General features: G+C 36.4%; 1 protein-coding gene and 1 pseudogene across 1 annotated transcript; both read left to right on the top strand.

The window, feature by feature from the left end:
* The first annotated feature begins 5577 nt into the window (after positions 1-5577).
* LOC132170053 (uncharacterized) lies at positions 5578-13927 on the top strand (annotated as a pseudogene).
* A 790-nt stretch (positions 13928-14717) lies between these two features.
* Positions 14718-18326, top strand: LOC132168459 (cysteine-rich receptor-like protein kinase 10). Its single transcript, XM_059579446.1, has 7 exons — positions 14718-15644; positions 16293-16430; positions 16547-16668; positions 16786-16996; positions 17097-17334; positions 17504-17654; positions 17819-18326. The coding sequence occupies exons 1-7, from the start codon at positions 14861-14863 to the stop codon at positions 18152-18154; spliced, it is 1980 nt and encodes a 659-aa protein (XP_059435429.1). The 5' UTR covers positions 14718-14860; the 3' UTR covers positions 18155-18326.
* The last annotated feature ends 1684 nt before the right edge of the window (positions 18327-20010 follow it).

Genomic DNA, 20010 nt, shown 5'->3' with positions numbered 1-20010 from the left:
GTGGTCATAAGCTTGTAACTCTCCGTTCTGACCGAGGTGGAGAATACACCTCAAAAGAATTTGATAAGTATTGCAGGGAACATGGTATAAAGCATCAGTTGACTGCTGCTTACACACCACAGCAAAACGGGATTGCCGAGAGAAAGAACCGTACCATTCTTAATATGACTAGAACTATGTTCAAGGAGAAAGGGTTGCCAAAACAATTCTGGGCAGAAGCTATGGCATGCTCATCTTATCTACTCAACCGATGTCCTACCAAAAGTGTTAGGAATATGACACCTCAAGAGGCATAAAGCGGCTACAAGCCAAGTGTTGCACACCTAAGAATCTTTGGGTGTGTTGCATATTCTCAAGTTCCCGAATCCAAGAGGAAGAAGCTTGATGATCGTGGTGAAAAATGTATCTTTCTCGGATATAGCGAAGAGTCGAAAGCATACAAGCTCTACAACCCACTAACAAAGAAATTAGTGGTTAGTAGAGACATTATCTTTGATAAAGAAAGTGTGTGGAGTTGGAGCGATGAAGAGAAGGCCAAAGAACAACAAGTGTTAGAGGAGCCTGAAGAGCTCTCACTAAGTACTGCACCATCTTCTCAGCCTACCACACCGTCCACAGCACAGAGGGACTCTACATCTTCTATGGGCGGTAGCAGTAGCAGATCCTCCACAAATCAAAGTAAGATGAGAAGTCTCAGGGAAATCTATGAGCAAACAAAAGATGGAGAGACTAATCTTTTCTGCCTATATGCTGATCATGAGCCTCTTACCTTTCAAGAAGCCGTTGAAGAAGATTGTTGGAGATTCGCAATGGAGGAGGAGATACATGCTATTCAAAAGAATGACACTTGGGAGTTGACAATACTCCCATCAAACCATAAGGCTATTGGTGTCAAGTGGGTGTACAAGATCAAACGCACTGCAGAAGGTGAAGTTTCTCGATACAAGACAAGACTTGTAGCTAAAGGCTACAAATAAAAGTATGGCATTGACTATGAAGAGGTCTTTGCACCAGTTGCGAGACTTGACACAGTGAGATTGTTGATCGCACTTGCCGCTCATCACAATTGGAAGATATACCAACTTGATATCAAGTCAGCCTTTCTCAATGACATCCTTGAAGAAGAGGTGTATGTATAACAACCGGAAGGCTTTATAATGGAAGGAGAAGAAAGCAAGGTGTACTGCCTTAAGAAGGCGTTATATGGCTTAAAGCAGGCACCAAGAGCTTGGAACGCACGCATTGATAATTACCTTCATCAGAATGACTTCACCAAATGTCCATATGAGCATGCTGTTTATATGAAGAAAAACCATCTTGGTGAATTTCTAATCATTTGCCTATATGTTGATGATCTGTTATACACAGGAAATAGTAGTAAAATGTTCAAGAAATTCAAGCAATCAATGTTTAAGGAGTTTGAGATGACAAACAATGGGCTGATGTCCTACTTCCTTGGTATTGAAGTGAAGCAACAACATGATGGAATTTTCATATCCCAAAAGAAGTACATGGGGGAGATTTTAGAGAAATTCAAAATGGATAGCTACAACTCTGTGAATATCCCAGTTGAAACAAGCATAAAGTTGTCAAAAGAAGGAGATGGTCGAGTTATTAAACCAACTCTTTACAAGAGTTTGGTTGGAAGTCTGAGGTACTTGATGATCACAAGGCCAAATATTGTCTATGGAGTTGGACTTGTGAGTCGATACATGGAGACACCAATGGAGACTCATTGGTTAGCTGCAAAAAAGATTCTAAGGTACATCAAAGGCACTCTGAATCTTGGTTTATTCTATGCTTATGGTGATGAAGCAAAATTAGTTGGTTATTCAGATAGTGATTGGGGATGTGACCAAGATGAGAGAAAAAGTACTACTGGCTATGTGTTCTATATGAGTTCTACAGCATTTTCTTGGACATCCAAGAAACAAGGAATTGTAGCCTTGTCTACCTGTGAGGCGGAGTATATGGCGGCTTCGTCTATTGTTTGTGAAGTTATATGGCTAAGGAATCTCTTGAAGGAACTGGAACATCCACAAGAAGAACCAACTGTGATTTACGTGGATAACCAATCAGCTATAAAGTTAGCAAAGAATCCAGTGCAACATGGGAGGAGTAAACACATTGACACTAGGTTCCACTTTCTTAGAGACCATGTCAAGCGGAAGACAATAGAGCTCCAGTATTACCACACCACTTAACAAGTACCAGATATATTTACTAAGTCATTATCAGGTGCAATTTTCATGAGGCTAAGAGATATGTTTGGCATGAGGACGGTTTTAATTTGAGGGGGCTTGTTGGAAGCTCAACAAATCAAAACCAAATTGCAAGAGAGTTATTTTAAAATGGTAGAAGTTTTAAGTTCTTTTAATTAATAAGGGACTTTAGTTTTTCTAAACTCATGTGTTTATTTAATTCTCAACTTAAGTCTTAACTTAGAGATGAGTTTTTGTTATTTATTACAATAAATATGGAGAAGTAAATCCTTGTAAGTTAGTCTTTGAATGCCTCTATTTATAGGCTTCATAAGATGTATTTTCATACAAGTGAAATATGAAGAAGACTTCCTCCACTCTTTTCTAGTCTAATTTTGTTCTTTGTCTTTAGTAATAAAAGAGAAAGAAAAGAGAGAGAAATAGAGAGGTAACTAGTTTGTAAACTAGTTATTTTATCTTTCATCCACCGCTCCGCTGTCTTGGGTTGTCTACCTCCTCCCCCGTTTGGCCACTCGCCGCTCATTGTCCTCCACGCTATAGCCCGGATCTTCCTTGGTTCATAGATGGGTTTTTTTTTTTTTTTTAAAAAAAAAAACCCGATCTACTTTCCTCAGGTTGACTCGAGCCTACACACGCCACTGTACTGTCATCACCGGCCTGCTAGCTCTCCACCGCCACCTTGCGATCCGCCTCTAGCACTGCATACGCTAGCGCGTGAGCTCAACACGCTCACGCCCCGGACAGTAGACTCCTCTGGCTGCTCATCCTCCTTCATCACTGCCGTCACTGCTGGTTGTTGGATTTTGTGTTGCATTTCCGCTTGTTTTTATTTTTCTGTCTTTTCTTTTGTTTCCATGTATTTCTTGTTGTTTTGTTTGAGTTTTGTGGGTTTTAGTCCCCCTTTGTATTTAGGGTTTAATTTTGTAGTGGAGAGACTAGTGCTTCCGGAGACAGTACTCCTTTCTCTCCGGCTCCAAATTCAGATCTTATCAGTGCCTTCCCTATGTTGACTTCCTTCGGGTGGTTGATGTTGTTTTGTATTGGGGTGCAGATGGGTTTGGACTCATGAGGTTCTTACACCTGTAATTAGGGTTTGTAAACCTATTGAGGTTTATGACTCTTCTTGTATTCTTTTTACTTTTAAAACCGCTTTATGCGGTCCCTTGTAGAGGACTGGGCTAATTATTTGGCCAATTTTCTTCTTTGTTTCAATTATTTGCTCTGTTAATTTTTCTGTTTAGGTCTACTGTAAGGGAGCCCACCCATTTTTGGTATTTTGATCACTTGAAACTCTTTCCCAATTTGATTAGAAAAAAAAAATGGTTTTGCATAAAATATTGCAAATTGGGTCAAATCTTGCCCGGTTGGTTGGGTCCTTTTTAATTTGAAAAGAAATATAATTTTTACTATAACTTCTTTATAAATTGAGGTGATAGTTAATGTAATAGTTGCCACACATAATATTTCACATGATATTTATTATCTTTACAAATTGACCTAAGAGTTCAATAAAAAATAAAAAATAAAAAATAAAAATAAAATTGAATGGCTACATAACATCTACTTTCATAAAATATAAACCAACAAACAAACTTATATAAAAAAAAATATATAGTAAAAACCATAATACTCAAGCATTTTCCTTTCAACCAACTATCAGCTTTCTTGTGTGCTTCAAGACTAATATAGCATATATTTTTCTTTTATCTTTTTATCTATTTAATATCAATTTTTTAAAATTAAAATTTACTTATCAAAAAATTGAAAAATTTACGATACGAATATGCAGTCTATGAGTCGAAAATATATACGTCTAGATAGATGGAAAGTAAAGTCCAAACTTTAGTTGCAGATAAGATAACTCAAAATTTAGGCTAGGTTTGTTTCAACATAAAATAATTTTTGAAAATTGTTTTTCCATATTTTTGGGTATTTGGTGAGACGGAAAATAATAATCAACGAAAAAATTCTTGGTTTGACCGAAAAAAGCCTCTTTGATTTTTGAAAAGTGGTTTTCATTTTTTAAAATCGTAAATTATTTTTTGAATTTGAACGTATCATTCTCAAATTAATGGACCCAACTAGGACATGGTCAATACTTAAAGGAGACCTTGGTGGGACCCAATCGAGACTTGACCGTGACATCGTTAAGCCCAATTAGGACATATATATGACCGAAAAATATTTTTCGCTGAAAACATTTTTTAATGAACATTTTTTTACAGCTTTTAACTAATTATACATACAAGTGTAAATTCTTCTTTTTCTTTTTCAACACAAGCACACAGAATATTGAAGCCCTTTTTCCAATAATAAAAAAAAAAAACAAATAATAATAAAAGTCAAGTCTATCGTGTCTCATTCACTTGGCGGACTCACTTGGCCGGTGAAACTGTAGATCTCATAAAATGGTGACAGGTTTTATTTCTCAAAATAATAGACTTTATGATTTGTAAAAATATTTGGTAAATGTAAATGAGAAATGATTGCTAGACAAAAACAAAAAGGTCGAAGAATAGTAGAATACACTGTTGGCAATGCGATTTCTAGAAAACGTTAACATCGGCCTGTATGCCAATGGCTCTGGAATGGTATTATTTTAGAGCCGGTACTATAACACTTTTTTAAGAATATATGTTTAATTAATTTTAGTGAAAATATTTTGTGAGAAAAAGTAAAAAAATATATTTTATATGAAAAAGTGTAAAAAGTTTATTTTATAATAGTTTTTTTATTTAAATAATAATAATAATAAAAATAATTAATGTGGTATAAAAAGTAAAAGTGTTATAATTAATTTTGAGGTGAAATTTTTATTTTTTTTATTTTTAGGATTGAGAGAAGCCTGGAACGAAAATTCCAGTCACTACTTACTACTTATTAGTCTCAATTCAGCCCCATGGCCCCCATCGCTCGATCGTGACCTTTTATAACCTTATATTTATATATATATATATATATATTTATTTCATTATTTTATAACCTTATCTTATTCATTCATTTCTCTATCTCATTTTCCACAACTCTGACCGTAATCTTTTTCCTCTTGTTCACAATTTCACTTTTTTCATTCTTGTCATTTTCCCTTCTAGAAAGGACTGAAAATACGAGTTTGGCTGAAGTTTGCCTCAACTGCATCACGCAGACGGCATACCCTCTACACCACTCATGTCTCTCTCTCTAGAACACCGCTTACGTAACCTACTGATAGCTTAATTTATTGTACATAATTTGTTTATTTGTGTTAATTTGTTCAAATTTTTTAATAATTCAAAAATATTAAATAAAAAAAAATAATAAATATATATAATCTTCTTGACCAGATTTTTGACTAAAAAAATCCTTCTAGCTCTGCTCTGCTCTGCTCATCACCATGTCAATAAAAACCAAAACTCTTTCACAGACTGATTTATCATCAAAATGACTTCCTTGAATATTCTCTCCAAAGGGTTCCTTTCCGTGCTTACTTTCCTCTTCCTCAACCTGATCACTCAAGCGGCTGCCCAAAATTACCTCTACCACATCTGTGCAAATAGTACCGTCGCCCAAAATAGCATCTACAGTTCCAATATCAACTCCCTCCTCTCGTCCCTCTCCTCCAACGCCACCGGCACCATCGAATTCTACAACACCACCGCCGGCAAAACCACCTCCAACACCATCTACGGTCTCTTCCTCTGCCGCGGAGATGTCACTGCTGAAATTTGCCGAAGATGCGTGGTCAACGCAACCCAGCAGCTCGCCGGTAAATGTTCAACGGAAAAGATGGCGGTTACCTGGTACGACGAGTGCATGGTACGCTACTCCAACGAGTCTATCTTCTCCACCGTGGCCGTAAGGCCTAGACTTCACATGTGGAACACACAGAACATCACCGAACAGAACCGGTTTAACCGGCTATTGAACAAAACGATGACCCAACTGGCAACTGAGGCTTCCAACTTTCCGATCGGTGTCAAGAAGTTTGGGACTAAGGAAGTGGATTTTTCCCAGTTTCAAAATCTGTACAACCTTGTACAGTGCACGCCGGACCTGTCCAGCGCCGATTGCAATAGTTGTCTTCAGGCAGCTATAAACCGTCTTCCTATATATTCTAGTGGAAAGCAGGGGGGAAGAGTTCTCTTCCCTAGTTGTAATGTTAGGTACGAGTTGTACCTTTTTTACCAGATAGCAGTGAATGCGACACCCACGCCTACGGCAGCTCTTCCACCTCCATCTTCAGGTTCAGTACTATCTCCACTTTCCTGCTTTACTTTTCCCGTTTCCGGTTCATTATTGAGCGATGGTGCTTCAATTTTCAGATCTTGCTTTATAAATCTTCGCTAAATTAGTAATAATTTTGTTATACTCTCGTTTGGCAAAAGATTTGGTGGGAAGTTTGGGTTCAGTGGTTGATGTGATACAAAGGAGATAAAAAGAATATTTTTTTAATAAAAGATTAAAAATATTTTATTTTATAATTAATTTTTTAATTAAATATTAATAAAAAGTGACTAATAAAATATAAAAGTAAAATTGTTGGAAAGTTAAAAAAAGCAAAAAAGAAAAAAAAAGTTGACTTAATTAGGCATTTGCCAAACACGGCCATGTTCTGTTCCAAATTATTTTGGTGTCAATCTTTATCTCTTTAAGAACAAAAATTCCCGACAAACTGGTAGTAAGAATGCCTCTAAAAGTGTAATTAGGTGTTGAATAACACATGACACTTTTAAAAGATTGAGTTAATTTTTTATTTTTCTCAACTAAATTTGTGGAGATTTCTTTCCGCCCTTTATGTGATTGAAAATTAGGAAGGTACGAAGGCATGCCCTTGCCCTCACGAACTATTAGTATCTTTGGCCTGTCAATGGAACATGATATATTGTTTATGCAGGAAAAAGCAAAATCTCAAAGGTAACAATAATTTCCATTGTTGCTCCAATTGCTGCCTGTGTGTTGCTACTCGCTCTGGCCCACTGTTTCCTAACTAGGAGAGCAAGAAAGAAGTTCAACGCTGTAAAGGGAGAAAAATCTATGAAATCCGATCATATCCAAAGTTATCGAGGTATGAAAGTGGTGTGTTGTATAGATCAAATCATGTCTCACTCTTCTTCATCGTTTGAGTTCAAACATCTATGTGTTGTAATCCATTTTTTTAAGGTGGCGTCTAAAAGAAATTGGGATAGGAAATTCCACTTTTAGAAAATGAATTTGTGTTGTATTCCAAAAACAGAAGTAATATATTTAAAACATGCAAAGAGAGTAATGTCTAATAACTAAGTTAAACTTCAAGATGTAATCTCTTACATTTTTTGTTTTTTGTTTTTTGGATCATAGCTACGAATGAAATTGCAAAGGAAATAACAACTGCGGAGTCCTTGCAATTTGATTATGGAACAATTGAAACCGCCACAAAAAAATTCTCAAAGGACAAGAAACTTGGTGAAGGTGGATTTGGGGAAGTTTATAAGGTACTACGTGATGAACATTTATTTGTTGACGTACTTAAAGAAGTATATATATTTAGCAAATTCACTGCATTTAAATTTGAACAAATTTAGAGTTTTGAAAAGCTTTTTGAAATTACGATTTTAGGAGCTCTAAAGCAGGTTAAATTACATATATTGTCAGGGTATACTTCCTAATGGACAAGAAATAGCTGTGAAGAGGTTGTGGAGAAAATCTGGACAAGATGTAGAGCAATTTAAGAATGAGGTTTTACTGGCAGCTAAACTTCAACACAAAAACTTAGCGAGGCTGATGGGATTCTGCTTGGAAGGAGAAGATATGATGCTCATCTATGAATTTGTGTCCAATAGAAGCCTTGACAATTTTCTATATGGTTTGTCTATCTGAACATTCCTCCTATGGTCTTCTGCATTTGCATCTACTTTTTTTACAATTTTCTTTCGATGGATTTGTAGATCCAAAAAAACAAGCACAATTGGATTGGTCGAGACGTTACAAAATAATAGGAGGGATTGCACGAGGAATTAAATATCTTCACGAGGATTCTCAAGTTAAAATTATACATCGTGACCTAAAAGCTAGCAGTATATTGCTAGATACAGATATGAACCCAAAAATTTCGGATTTCGGCATGGCAAGGATTCTTGAAGTTCATCAAAATCAAGGAGACACAAGTAAAATTGTTGGGACATAGTAAGTTCTAAGTTTTTTTCGTTTCTCTTATATCATTAGAATTACTGAAGTCATTCAAGTACCATATAGATGAGTTGTCAGTTTAATTAATTAGTGGTTGATTTGTCAACCATATACTCTTAATTATTTTATAAATTATAGACTGTCAGGTCAGTTTGTTTGAGAATTGTAGTAAAAGTTCAAGCATTTTCGTTGTTACTCACATTGTTTTCTTTTTCTATTTTTGTGTTGGCATGTAGTGGTTATATGTCTCCAGAATACGCAATGCACGGAGAATTCTCTGAGAAGTCCGATGTGTATAGTTTTGGTGTCTTAATCTTAGAAATTATAAGTGGGAAGAAGAATAATAACTTTGAAACAGAGGGTGCTGAGGATCTCTTGAGCTATGTAAGTGTAAACTAGCTAGAGAGCATAATTTGTTTCCCTTTCTAAATGCCAATATAATCACCTAATTACTTGATAAAATGTTCAGGCATGGATACGTTGGAGGGATGGAAAGCCATTGGAATTGTTGGATCCAGCTTTGGGAGATTCATATTCGAGAGAGGAAGTGATGAGATGCATCCATGTTGGCTTATTATGTGTGCAGAAAGATGCAGCTGACAGACCAACCATGGCATCAATACTGCACACGCTCAATAGCAGCTCTGTCACTCTAGAATCCCCTCAACAGCTGGCGTTTTTCCTTCGCACTAAAGCAGACCTGAACATGCCTGCATTGGATATGGCGTCTACTCAGTCTATTAGCATTTCAATGCCGTGGTCTATCAATGATGAAGCACACGTTACCGAACCACACCCTCGGTAGTGCAAAGGAAGCAAGGAGTCTGCCAAGTATTGTGCAAATAAAAGTGGGCAGATTATGTGAGATTTTGTATAATAAAAGTAAGAAAACTGAGTGCGCCGGAATGTAAATTTTTATGGCTTGTAAATGCAAGAAGACATATAGGACTTGGAATCACATTTATCCAAAGAAATGGACACCTCTATCTTATTTAAAAGAAGAAAACAAAATTATATCAAACTAGCTCACTCTGATTTGGATCTTTATCAAATAGTTTAATGGATTTTCAATAAGATTATTACCCTCTCAACCTTATCAAATAGTTTCTTACATTCTTGATCACAATCCTTTCGATCATTCTATTATTTGTTATTTCTTCTAAATATCTAATAGAATGCCTGTGAAGTTTTAATTATGCCTAAAATAAATTGCATGTTAATAAAAATTTTAAAAAACAAAATAGGAAAGAATGTGTAACCCAAAGGTTTTTTTTTTTTTTTTTTTAATGGGTTGAGGTGGGTATGTAATGTATGATGCTCGACCTATCTTGGAGAAGTGGGCGGTCACCGAGGGGATGAATCGCCCCTCCATGGCCTCCATGAAGGAGTCGTGATGGAGGGAATGGTTGTTTTCTATAATTAAAATTTTAGGAATATTTTGTTAAAGAAATTGATTGAATATGAACGAAATTATTTATTTGGTATCAACTCAAAATATAATTAAGAAGTTATTTAATAAATTAAAAATAAAAAAAAAATATTAGTGTCAATAATTTATTTATATATTTTTTAATATTTTATTATAAATTTAATAAATTAATTATTAAATTTATAAATCTTACTGCTGACTTATGGAGAATTAACATAAATTCACAAATTCTTAATTATCTGCAACTTCTTCTATTCAAAGGGAAAATGGCCCACAGCTTTAATTGCTTCCAGAAGTTGAGATTTTCAATGTGAAAACAGTCCCCAGTGTTGCAACCACCTTTGAACTAAATTATTAGTCCCGAAGAAAAGTCATATCCACCATTTAAAGGGCATTAGTTGCAGGTTGTTCTAATTGGTTGCTTTCTTGTGCCTTGTCCATGTCAGAGAAAAAAATGCTCATTGTTGGTGTATTTTTATATTATTGTGAGGAAGTGGTCAAGTGGGGGCTGCTGGTTTGGTTGGATTAGTATCATGAATTGATAACAAGTACTACCACTAGATTAGATAATCTTTTCTTTCAAAACTTTCCACTTCCCTTTTAGAGTTTAATATTCAATTATTGATGCTCAGTTGCTTGAGCATGTGTTCCTCAAACAAAATTTCTAAAGATATCATGACTTTAGAACATCTGCATCTAGATCAGATAATTCCTTCCTCAAACTTCCTAAGTTTCTTTCTAAGTGAAATATTTTAATTGAAAGCTCTAAGAATTTGAAACAGACAAAAAACTTTCAGGTTTTTTTTTTTTTTTTTTTTTTAAATAGAGAATAACTTACGTTGAAAACACCGGCGAAAACTCCGCTCTCACGTCACTATTCCGCAGTCTTCCATCAACTACTCTTCCGTCCTCGTATTTTGGTGTTTTGTTACCATTCCACAACCCCTTATCGTGATTCCATTACCTTTTTCATTTATTTGTTTTTATTAGATAATTTTCTTTGTTTTTATTTTCATTTTATACATGAAATATCTATCTTTTCCTTTTGTCCATGATCAGATGGCCTCTCCCCAATGAGGACAGACAAGCATTAAAGTTGCTTGACTAACTTGGTTGACTTGCGTCAATCAGAAACCTGGCCGAAACGGCAAGTGTTTGTGTCCTGAGTCCTCACCACTCTTATCTAAATTAACCCACCGCCATTCATACTCGGCCCAAAACAATACCCAAAAAAAAAATCTGGCAAATTGGTTCATCAAAATGCCTTCCTTCAATCCCTTCTCTGATCTTCCCATTGTGTTCCTTTCCATGCTCATCTTCCTCAACCTGACCACTCATGTACCTGCCCAAACTTACCTCTACCACGTCTGTGCAAATAATACCGTCGCCCAAAATAGCGTCTACAGTTCCAATATCAAGTCCCTCCTCTCTTCCCTCTCCTCCAACGCCACCGGCAACATCGAATTCTATAACACCACCGCCGGCCAAACCGCCTCCAACCCCATCTACGGTCTCTTCCTCTGCCGAGGAGATGTCCCTGCTGAAATGTGCCGAAAATGCGTGGTCAACGCAACCCAGCAGCTCGCCAGTAAATGTTCAACGGAAAAGATGGCGGTTACCTGGTACGACGAGTGCATGGTACGCTACTCCAACGAGTCTATCTTCTCCACCATGGCTGTAATGCCTAGAATTCACATGTGGAACACACAGAACATCACCGAGCAGGACCGGTTCAACCAGCTATTGAACAAAACGATGACCCAACTGGCAACTGAGGCTTCCAACTTTCCGATCGGTATTAAGAAGTTTGGGACTAAGGAAGTGAGTTTTTCCCAGTTTCAAAATCTGTACAACCTTGTACAGTGCACGCCGGACCTGTCCAGCGCCGACTGCAATAGTTGTCTTCAGGCAGCTATAAACCGTCTTCCTATATATGCTAGTGGAAAGCAAGGGGGAAGAGTTCTCTTCCCTAGTTGTAATGTTAGGTACGAGTTGTACCAATTCTACAATGGATCCACAGCGCCGGCGCCCGCACCAGGCCTTGCACCTCCACCTACAGGCTCCGTAGCTGGATCAAAAGGTAAAGTGGACCACTCATTTCACTGCTTTCATTTTCTTCATTATCAAGTGATGGAATGTCAACATAGACGGCATGCTTTAGGTAGATTCATTAAATTAGTACTATAATTACTTTTGCGTGAATCACCATCTATTCTTAATATTGGAAAAATTAGGTACAAAGTGAAAGTCATGACCATATGAATTAATAAGTTTGTGCTATGACAAACTTCTTGTACGTGGAGGGCAATTGTAGTGTTTAGCATGTGACTAAATCATGATATGCATGCAGGTAAAAACAAAATCTCAACAGCAACGATAGTCGCCATTGTTGTTCCAATTGCTGCCTCTCTGGTGTTATTCATTTTGGGCTACATTTTCATAATTAGGAGAAAGAAGTACAGTGCTGTCAAAGGAGAAAATGGTAAAGAAATAAGCATATTAATTAAGTCTCTTGTACATCGCTGCTCTTTGTAGTGCAAGCTCTTACGTTTATTGTTTACATTTGTAGATGCAATTAATGATTTGACAACTGTGGAATCCTTGCAATTTGATTTTGCTACAATTGAGGCTGCCACAAACAAATTCTCAGATGATAACAAGCTAGGTGAAGGTGGATTTGGTGCAGTTTACAAGGTAAGTACAACCAACTTAACTCATATATATGAGTAATTTGGAGTTCATAAGCTTCAATATGAATTGTACAAAGTGAACTGTTATAATTGTTGGGTGAAATACATTCTCAGGGTATACTTCCTAACAAACAAGAAATAGCTGTAAAAAGGCTATCCAAAAACTCTGGACAAGGAGCAGAACAATTTAAGAATGAAGTTGTATTAGTAGCCAAACTTCAACACAGAAATTTAACAAGGCTATTGGGATTTTGCTTGGAAGGAGAAGAAAAGATACTAATCTATGAATTTGTGCCCAACAAGAGTCTCGACTATTTTCTATATGGTTTGTCCCCTTTAACATATATCCAGTAGTCTTTGCTATTGTGATTGCATAATAGTAATTTCTAATCAATATGCATTGGTATCTAATATTTTGTTCATATAGCATGAGTAATTTTTCTAATGAACTTGTAGACCCAAAAAAGCAAGAAGAGTTGGATTGGTCAACGCGTTACAAGATAATAAGCGGAATTGCTCGAGGAATTCAATATCTTCACGAAGATTCTCGGTTAAGAATTATACATCGTGATCTTAAAGCCAGCAATGTATTGCTAGATGTCGACATGAACCCAAAAATTTCAGATTTTGGCATGGCAAGGATTTTTGGAGTTGATCAAACACAAGGAAACACAAGTAGAGTTGTGGGGACTTAGTAAGTTCTGAATTTTTCTTATGCTAACTTATAGATGATTGAAATGGAACAGCATAAGTAACTAGTGTACACATGCTTTGATTGTGACCACAAATGTAACAATTATAATATTTAGAATAAATTAGTTAACAAGACTATTTATCTTTCAAGTGACACTGCTATATTTGTGGCATTGGCTTGCAGTGGATACATGTCTCCAGAATATGCAATGCGAGGAGAATTTTCAGTAAAATCAGATGTGTATAGTTTTGGTGTGTTAATTCTAGAGATTATCAGTGGCAAGAAAAATAGTAGTTTTTATGAATCAGAAGGTGCAGAAGACCTCTTGAGCTATGTGAGTATGAAACAGATATTGCAATGTCTTTTTCCTGTCATTAATGCGAATGTTTAAGTCATAGCTAGGTTTCTGTCTTTGATGCAGGCTTGGATACATTGGAGGGATGGAAGGCCCTTGGAATTGTTGGAACAAAGTTTGGGAGATTCTTATTCTCGAGATGAAGTCCTCAGATGCATCCATATTGGCTTATTATGTGTTCAGGAAGATCCAGCTGATAGACCAACCATGGCTTCGATACTTCTCACGCTCAACTGCGGCTCCGTTACACTACCATCACCGCAAGAGCCAGCATTTTTCCTGCGTAGTAAAACAGACATGCCCATAAAGGATCTGGAGTCTGATCAATCTACAAGCAAGTCAATGCCATGGTCTATTAATGAAGCGTCCATTTCTGAACTACACCCCCGATAGTCCCACTTAAACATCTACCTAAATGTATTGTGGAAGTCTTATATTATTGGGTGGAGATTATAAATAAATGTATACTACTAAGTGAGATTGCATCTTGCATGTGCTATATAAATTAGTATAGGGAGTTTCAGTTGTATCACTTTATCTTACATAAGTTGAAAAATAAATAAATTAAAATTGATAGTGTATGAAAGTAATGATATTCACCTTCATACAATATTGAGCATAGTTGCTGTATCCGATCGGCTGCACTGACCGGCGAATTGATTACCTGGTGCCTATATGTACTAAGCTCTTTCTCTAATTAATTTGGTTTTGCAAAAAATCTTGCAAATTGGGTCAAATTCTGGTGGGTTCGTTGGGTCCTTTTTGAACGGGGTGAATGTTGCAATCCACGTTATATAATACTATATTTACAAATTGACGTTACGTTAATCACTCAAATGTAAATTGTCATCTCATACTCATTTTTACAAAAGTATAAATTAGCAAGTAAAATATTCTACTCCAAAAATTTTCATTCAATCAAGACTAATTAATCTATCTTTTGTTAATATCATATCTCTTAATTCATTTTTAATTAAAATTTAATTATCGAAAAATTAAAAAATTTACGATTCGAAAATACAGTCTATATATGAATAGAATGAATATCTATCTTCTAGACGGCAACTTGGCATGTAAAGTCCAAACTTCAATCGCAGTTGAGCGAAACGTACAAAATAGTGTCATTTCTTCCTTTTCTTTTTTTTCAACACACGCGCACAGAATACTAGAAATTAGAATGGTCAACCAGTCCTTCCTGCCTCACTCACCACCCCTGTTCCCCCTGTCTTATCTGCATAATAAACCAGCAAATTAAAGACACATGAAGTGTAAGAAAGATTGGTAAAGTGAACCCCCCTGAAGAACAGAGTGATCAGCAGAATAAACATGGCTTCCTTCAAATTTCCCACATGCCTTCTGATCACTCTCTCCCTCCTAACCTTTCTTAGCCTCACCGCCGAAGCAGCACCCACTTACGCCGCTCACACCTGCTCAAACTCGAGCTTTTTCACTCCCAACAGCACCTACCAAGCCAACCTCAACCTCCTCCTCTCCGCTCTTTCCTCTAACGCCAACAACCGCAGCGGCTTCTACTACACCAAGGTCGGCCAGGCCCCTCCCGACGTCGTCATCGGCCGTTTACTCTGCCGCGCCGATCTCTCCCCGGACCTATGTCAAAATTGCATCTCTACTGCCATGACAGATATAAGAAATCGCTGCCCCACCGACAAGGTGGGGCTAATCTGGTACGACGAGTGCACGTTACAGTACTCCAACGAGTCCTACCTGAACGACCAGGTGCCCTTCGAGAACTTTCCAACCACCACCCAGAACGTCGTTGAGCCGGACCGCTTCAACACGCTGCTGGCCACCACGATGAAGTCGTTGGCGACACAAGCCGCGAATTCTCAATCGGACAAGAAGTTCGCAGCGAAGGAAGTAAAATTCACGAGCTCACAGACGCTGTACAGCATGGTGCAGTGCTCGCCTGATATGAACGCCGATCTGTGTATGAGTTGCTTGCAAAGCGCCATAGGCTCTCTTCCTCAGTGCTGCACGGGAAAACAAGGCGGAAAGGTTCTGCTTCCGAGCTCTAATATTAGATACGAGTTGTTTCCATTTTACAATCTGACCGCAGTATCTCTCGGATCTCCTTCTATTCCTCCTCCAGGTACGTTTATGATAAGCATCGGTAGTTAATTTGTTTAACGCATGCTCTGAGATCATTTTCTTAAAAAAAATTAAAATCTAAATCTCATATTTCGATATCTTTTGAGGTCATCATTTGGGTCTTCTAGCTGCAAAGGGAGATAGGCAATTACATCTTGAAAAAGAAACAAGATCAATTATTTCTCTTAATTGTTCTTTCGCTTTTGCTTGTACTCGAGGTCTTAATGATCTAATTCTTTTTACAGTTGCGCTGGTTATTGTTGATTTTACGGTTTTAGCGCTTGTGAGATGCAATATAGCTTTTATATTTATACAAAACAGAGACCTGTAGAGTAATCGGATCATGAATGCAAAATTACTACCTTTTAATTAGACCATCCCAAAAGTCAAACTCATCGTTCCATTTCCAACTGCACCAAAGGCCTCTGAATTCCCAACTACTTTTTCTAATTAATGTTTCGCTTCCCACCAGATATTCAATGGGCTTGCTGTTGTTGGCCGTGTGGTGAACAGTATATGTTTGTCATATAAACTTAACTGATTAATATAGGAAAAAGAAAAGGAGTACTGTTATATTATATATATATAATATAATCCCACAACAAACCATCAATGAGTCAATGACACGTGTTAATTGTTAATACTGCAGGAAAAAGCAAGTCATCTCTGATTACTATCATCGCCATTGTTGTCCCAATTGCTGCTTCTGTCGTGCTTTTCGCCATTGGATGTTTCTTCCTGCGTAGAAGAACAAAGAAGAGTTACAATTCATTACTAGTGGAAAATGGTAAGCAAAAAAAAGAGAGCTTTAGTTGATCTTCATTTGTGCTCAACATTCCACTATAATAATAATTTTTTGAATTATCAGAGTTCAATATATATATTTACTGTTTTGTTGTGTAGTTGGGGCTGAAATTACGTCTGTAGAGTCCTTGCAATTTGACTTGGGTACGATTGAAGCTGCATCAAATAACTTCTCTGATGATAACAAGATTGGTAAAGGTGGATTTGGTACCGTTTACAAGGTAGAATATAGTTAATTAGCAACGAAATTTAGTTATTTTTATAAATCCATGTACATATGTGTGTCCATGTGTATGTGTTTGTCGAATGTTCTAACCTTGTTTCAAATATAATCTCAGGGTATCCTTTACAATGGACAAGAAATAGCAGTGAAGAGGCTATCCAAAACCTTTGGGCAAGGTGCAGCAGAATTTAAGAATGAGGTTATGTTGGTTGCGAAGCTTCAACATAGGAATCTAGTGAGGCTCTTAGGATTTTGCTTGGAAGGAGAAGAAAAGATACTCGTTTATGAATATGTGCCCAAAGGAAGCCTTGATTACTTTTTATTCGGTTTGGCTAATCTAAACTTATATCAAGTTCTTGATTATTTTTTCACTATTTGAGATTGATTTATTTTCAAGTTGAATATTTTATTTTGATAAAATTACAGACACTGAAAGGCAAAGACAACTGGATTGGTTAAGCCGTTACAAGATTATAGGGGGGATTGCACGAGGACTTCTTTATCTTCATGAAGATTCTCGGCTTAGAATTATACATCGTGATCTTAAAGCTAGCAACGTTTTATTAGATGACAACATGAATCCGAAGATTTCAGATTTTGGCATGGCAAGGATATTTGTGATGGATCAAACCCAAGGAAATACAAGCAGAATCGTGGGAACATAGTAAGTTTTTAATTAGTACATGCTGTATTTGCATAGTTTAAATCAACAAATTCATTTCCTTTCTTGTAGCTTATGAGAATTGCTGAAAAGAAAAAGTTGCAACCTTGATAAATTGGTCCATGACCATGAGTTTCCTTATATTGTCAATCATGTGTTATGTTTCTTGTAGTGGTTACATGTCTCCGGAATATGCAATGCATGGACGATTCTCAGTGAAGTCCGATGTATTTAGCTTTGGTGTCCTACTTCTAGAGATTATCAGTGGTAAAAGGAACAATTGTTTCTATCAATCAGAACATGATGAAGACCTCTTAAGCTTTGTGAGTGTGGATCGGATTATTTCAATTCTGCTTTACTTTATGAAAGTCAATATAATCGTGTCTTCGTGCTGAAGAGTAAATTAAAAAATAATAAGGGCCATCACCATTGAAAAAGGGTTTCAAGATAAGGATTCTGAATATTGTTCAATGAATAATCATTGCAGATATGGAAACAGTGGAAGAATGGAACCCCATTGGCATTGTTGGATCCAACCATGAGAGATTCTTTTTCAAAAAATGAAGTCATTAGATGCATCCATATTGGGCTATTGTGTGTTCAGGAGGATCCAGCAAGCCGACCAACAATGGCAACAATAGTTCTCATGCTTGACAGCTACTCTGTTAGTCTGCAATTACCCCAGCAGCCTGCATTTTTGTTTCGGAGTAAAGCAAAGAAGAACATGAAAACAAATGAAGTGTCGCCTGGTGATTCTACAACAACCCAATCTGTTCCATTCTCTGTTGATGAAGCATCCATCACTCAACTATACCCTCGATAGTGTGAGGAACCGAGGTGTTTGTCTAACTTAGTTTTTGTCTATCCTAGTGATTTTCATATGGCTTTTGTTTCAGAAATGTGAATTTAGGTCCAACATATGTACAAACATATATATAAACGTTTGGAAGTAGACATCCTTAATAAAATTCAGTAGTGAAACAAATATGTTTTATTCTCGAAAATTGTAAAGTCCCATTTGAAAATTGCTTGTGGTTCTATAGTTTTATTACAACATTCTTATAGACGGATTAATTGACAAGTAAATTATTACTAACTTAAGAAGTTCTGTAGTAAAAATTGAAAGAACTTATTCCGTACGTTCCCTCCCGGCGGCTCTTTTTCTGCTTGCTGGGTGAAGAAGGTGGATGACACATCATCATCAGAAGCAAAATAGGATTTGGAAACGTTATTCTCTATCTAGAAGAATAAGAGTCAAGCTGCATTTGTTGACCAGAGTCAAAAGGGCCCATTTACATCACTGTTCACGGTGTTCAGCATCGGTGTCTTCTCTTCTTCAGCCATTCTCATACAATGTATATGCTGCACTACTTTTTTCTAATTTTGAATATCCCACATTTTATTTCCAACAAATGCTTCCACTTTAATCAATAAAGGCAAAAAAATTGAGAAATTCTGCGCACGCCAGTTGAGCTTATGATGAAGAGGTTCCGGCACTAACATCCAATGGGAATGTTGCCTAATTTTTTTGACTGGTCCATATTATTAAACTCTAATTTTCCAATTATAATATTATCAAATAATGATGACTATCCATATTGCGGCCACAAATAATTACAATGGATGGTCCCATGAGTAGATTAATGGGTTGAGAATCATGCATCATAAAGTACAGTCACTAATTTAAATCTTTTTCTTTCTTTCCCTCTCCTTAAAAAAAAATAATAGATGACTACAATACTATTTCTAATGAGTAACAAAAAAAAAAAAAAATCTTGGGTGCTTAATTTTGCTTGTACACTAAAGTGGACTCAAACGCACTTGCTTGGGGACATGTGAGGTACACTTATTGGTAGGTGCGGAACTAGAATATTTAGTTTGAGAGGCAAAATTGTAAAAAATAAATAAATAAATAAAAAATTGGGGGGCAAAAGTTAAATTGTAAACGTTTTTAATTTTTGGTGGACTACCCCTTGGCTTGGGGGGGCTGGAGACCCCCCAAGCCAAGGGGTAGTTCCACCCCTACTTATTGGCAATGCGAGGCCCAAGCAAAGGCTCATTAGGATCCAATCAACTAGTCTACCTAGTGGACTAATTTTGGGGCTCAAATTCGGCTAGTAAGGATGTGCTTTTTTAAAACTCTCAAGGTTGAAGGTTGTTTTTCCCAAAGTAAACATTTTTTTGCGAAGTAATTTTGAAAGTCTTTCTTGTGTCCCTCAAAAAATGAGGTAACTTTTAAAATTATCATTTGATCAAATTTCAAAAGTGATCAATCACAAGTCTAATTATTATTTTAAAGCACATCATTCTTAAAGAGACTCAAGAAAAACTTCTAACATTACTAAGAAAAACTTCTAACATTACTCTTTCGTATTGGCATTCAAATTACTTTCTCATATTTAGTCAAAATATTATAATTTTTTTATAGCTATTAACTTTTTCTTAAAAATTTATCTTTTCTTAACGCTCATAATTTCAATTTTTTATCTCTTTTTAACTATCATATTTTTAAAAATTCATCCTTTCTTTTAACTAAGATACTTTTCAAATTTTGTTTTGTTTTTTCCTTAAACGTTTGGTGAGGATATAGTAAACGCCAAAATTGATTAGTAGCAGGAGCAAATATTTTACTAAAAAATCTGGGCAGATGTGGACTGAACTACCTTAATGTAAGTTTTG

This window comes from Corylus avellana, chromosome ca2 (genome assembly GCF_901000735.1).
Source record: "Corylus avellana chromosome ca2, CavTom2PMs-1.0".
In the NCBI taxonomy this organism is placed as follows: Eukaryota; Viridiplantae; Streptophyta; class Magnoliopsida; order Fagales; family Betulaceae; genus Corylus; species Corylus avellana.
This window is presented reverse-complemented; position numbering and strand designations above follow the sequence as displayed.

Excerpts from the sequence above, each read along its gene's own strand:
- LOC132168459 (XM_059579446.1), top strand. The coding sequence starts at position 14,861 with ATGGCTTCCTTCAAATTTCCCACATGCCTTCTGATCACTCTCTCCCTC. Across the intron at positions 16,431-16,546 it reads TTCATTACTAGTGGAAAATG|TTGGGGCTGAAATTACGTCT; the intron begins GTAAGCAAAAAA and ends TTTGTTGTGTAG. Across the intron at positions 17,335-17,503 it reads AGCAGAATCGTGGGAACATA|TGGTTACATGTCTCCGGAAT; the intron begins GTAAGTTTTTAA and ends TGTTTCTTGTAG.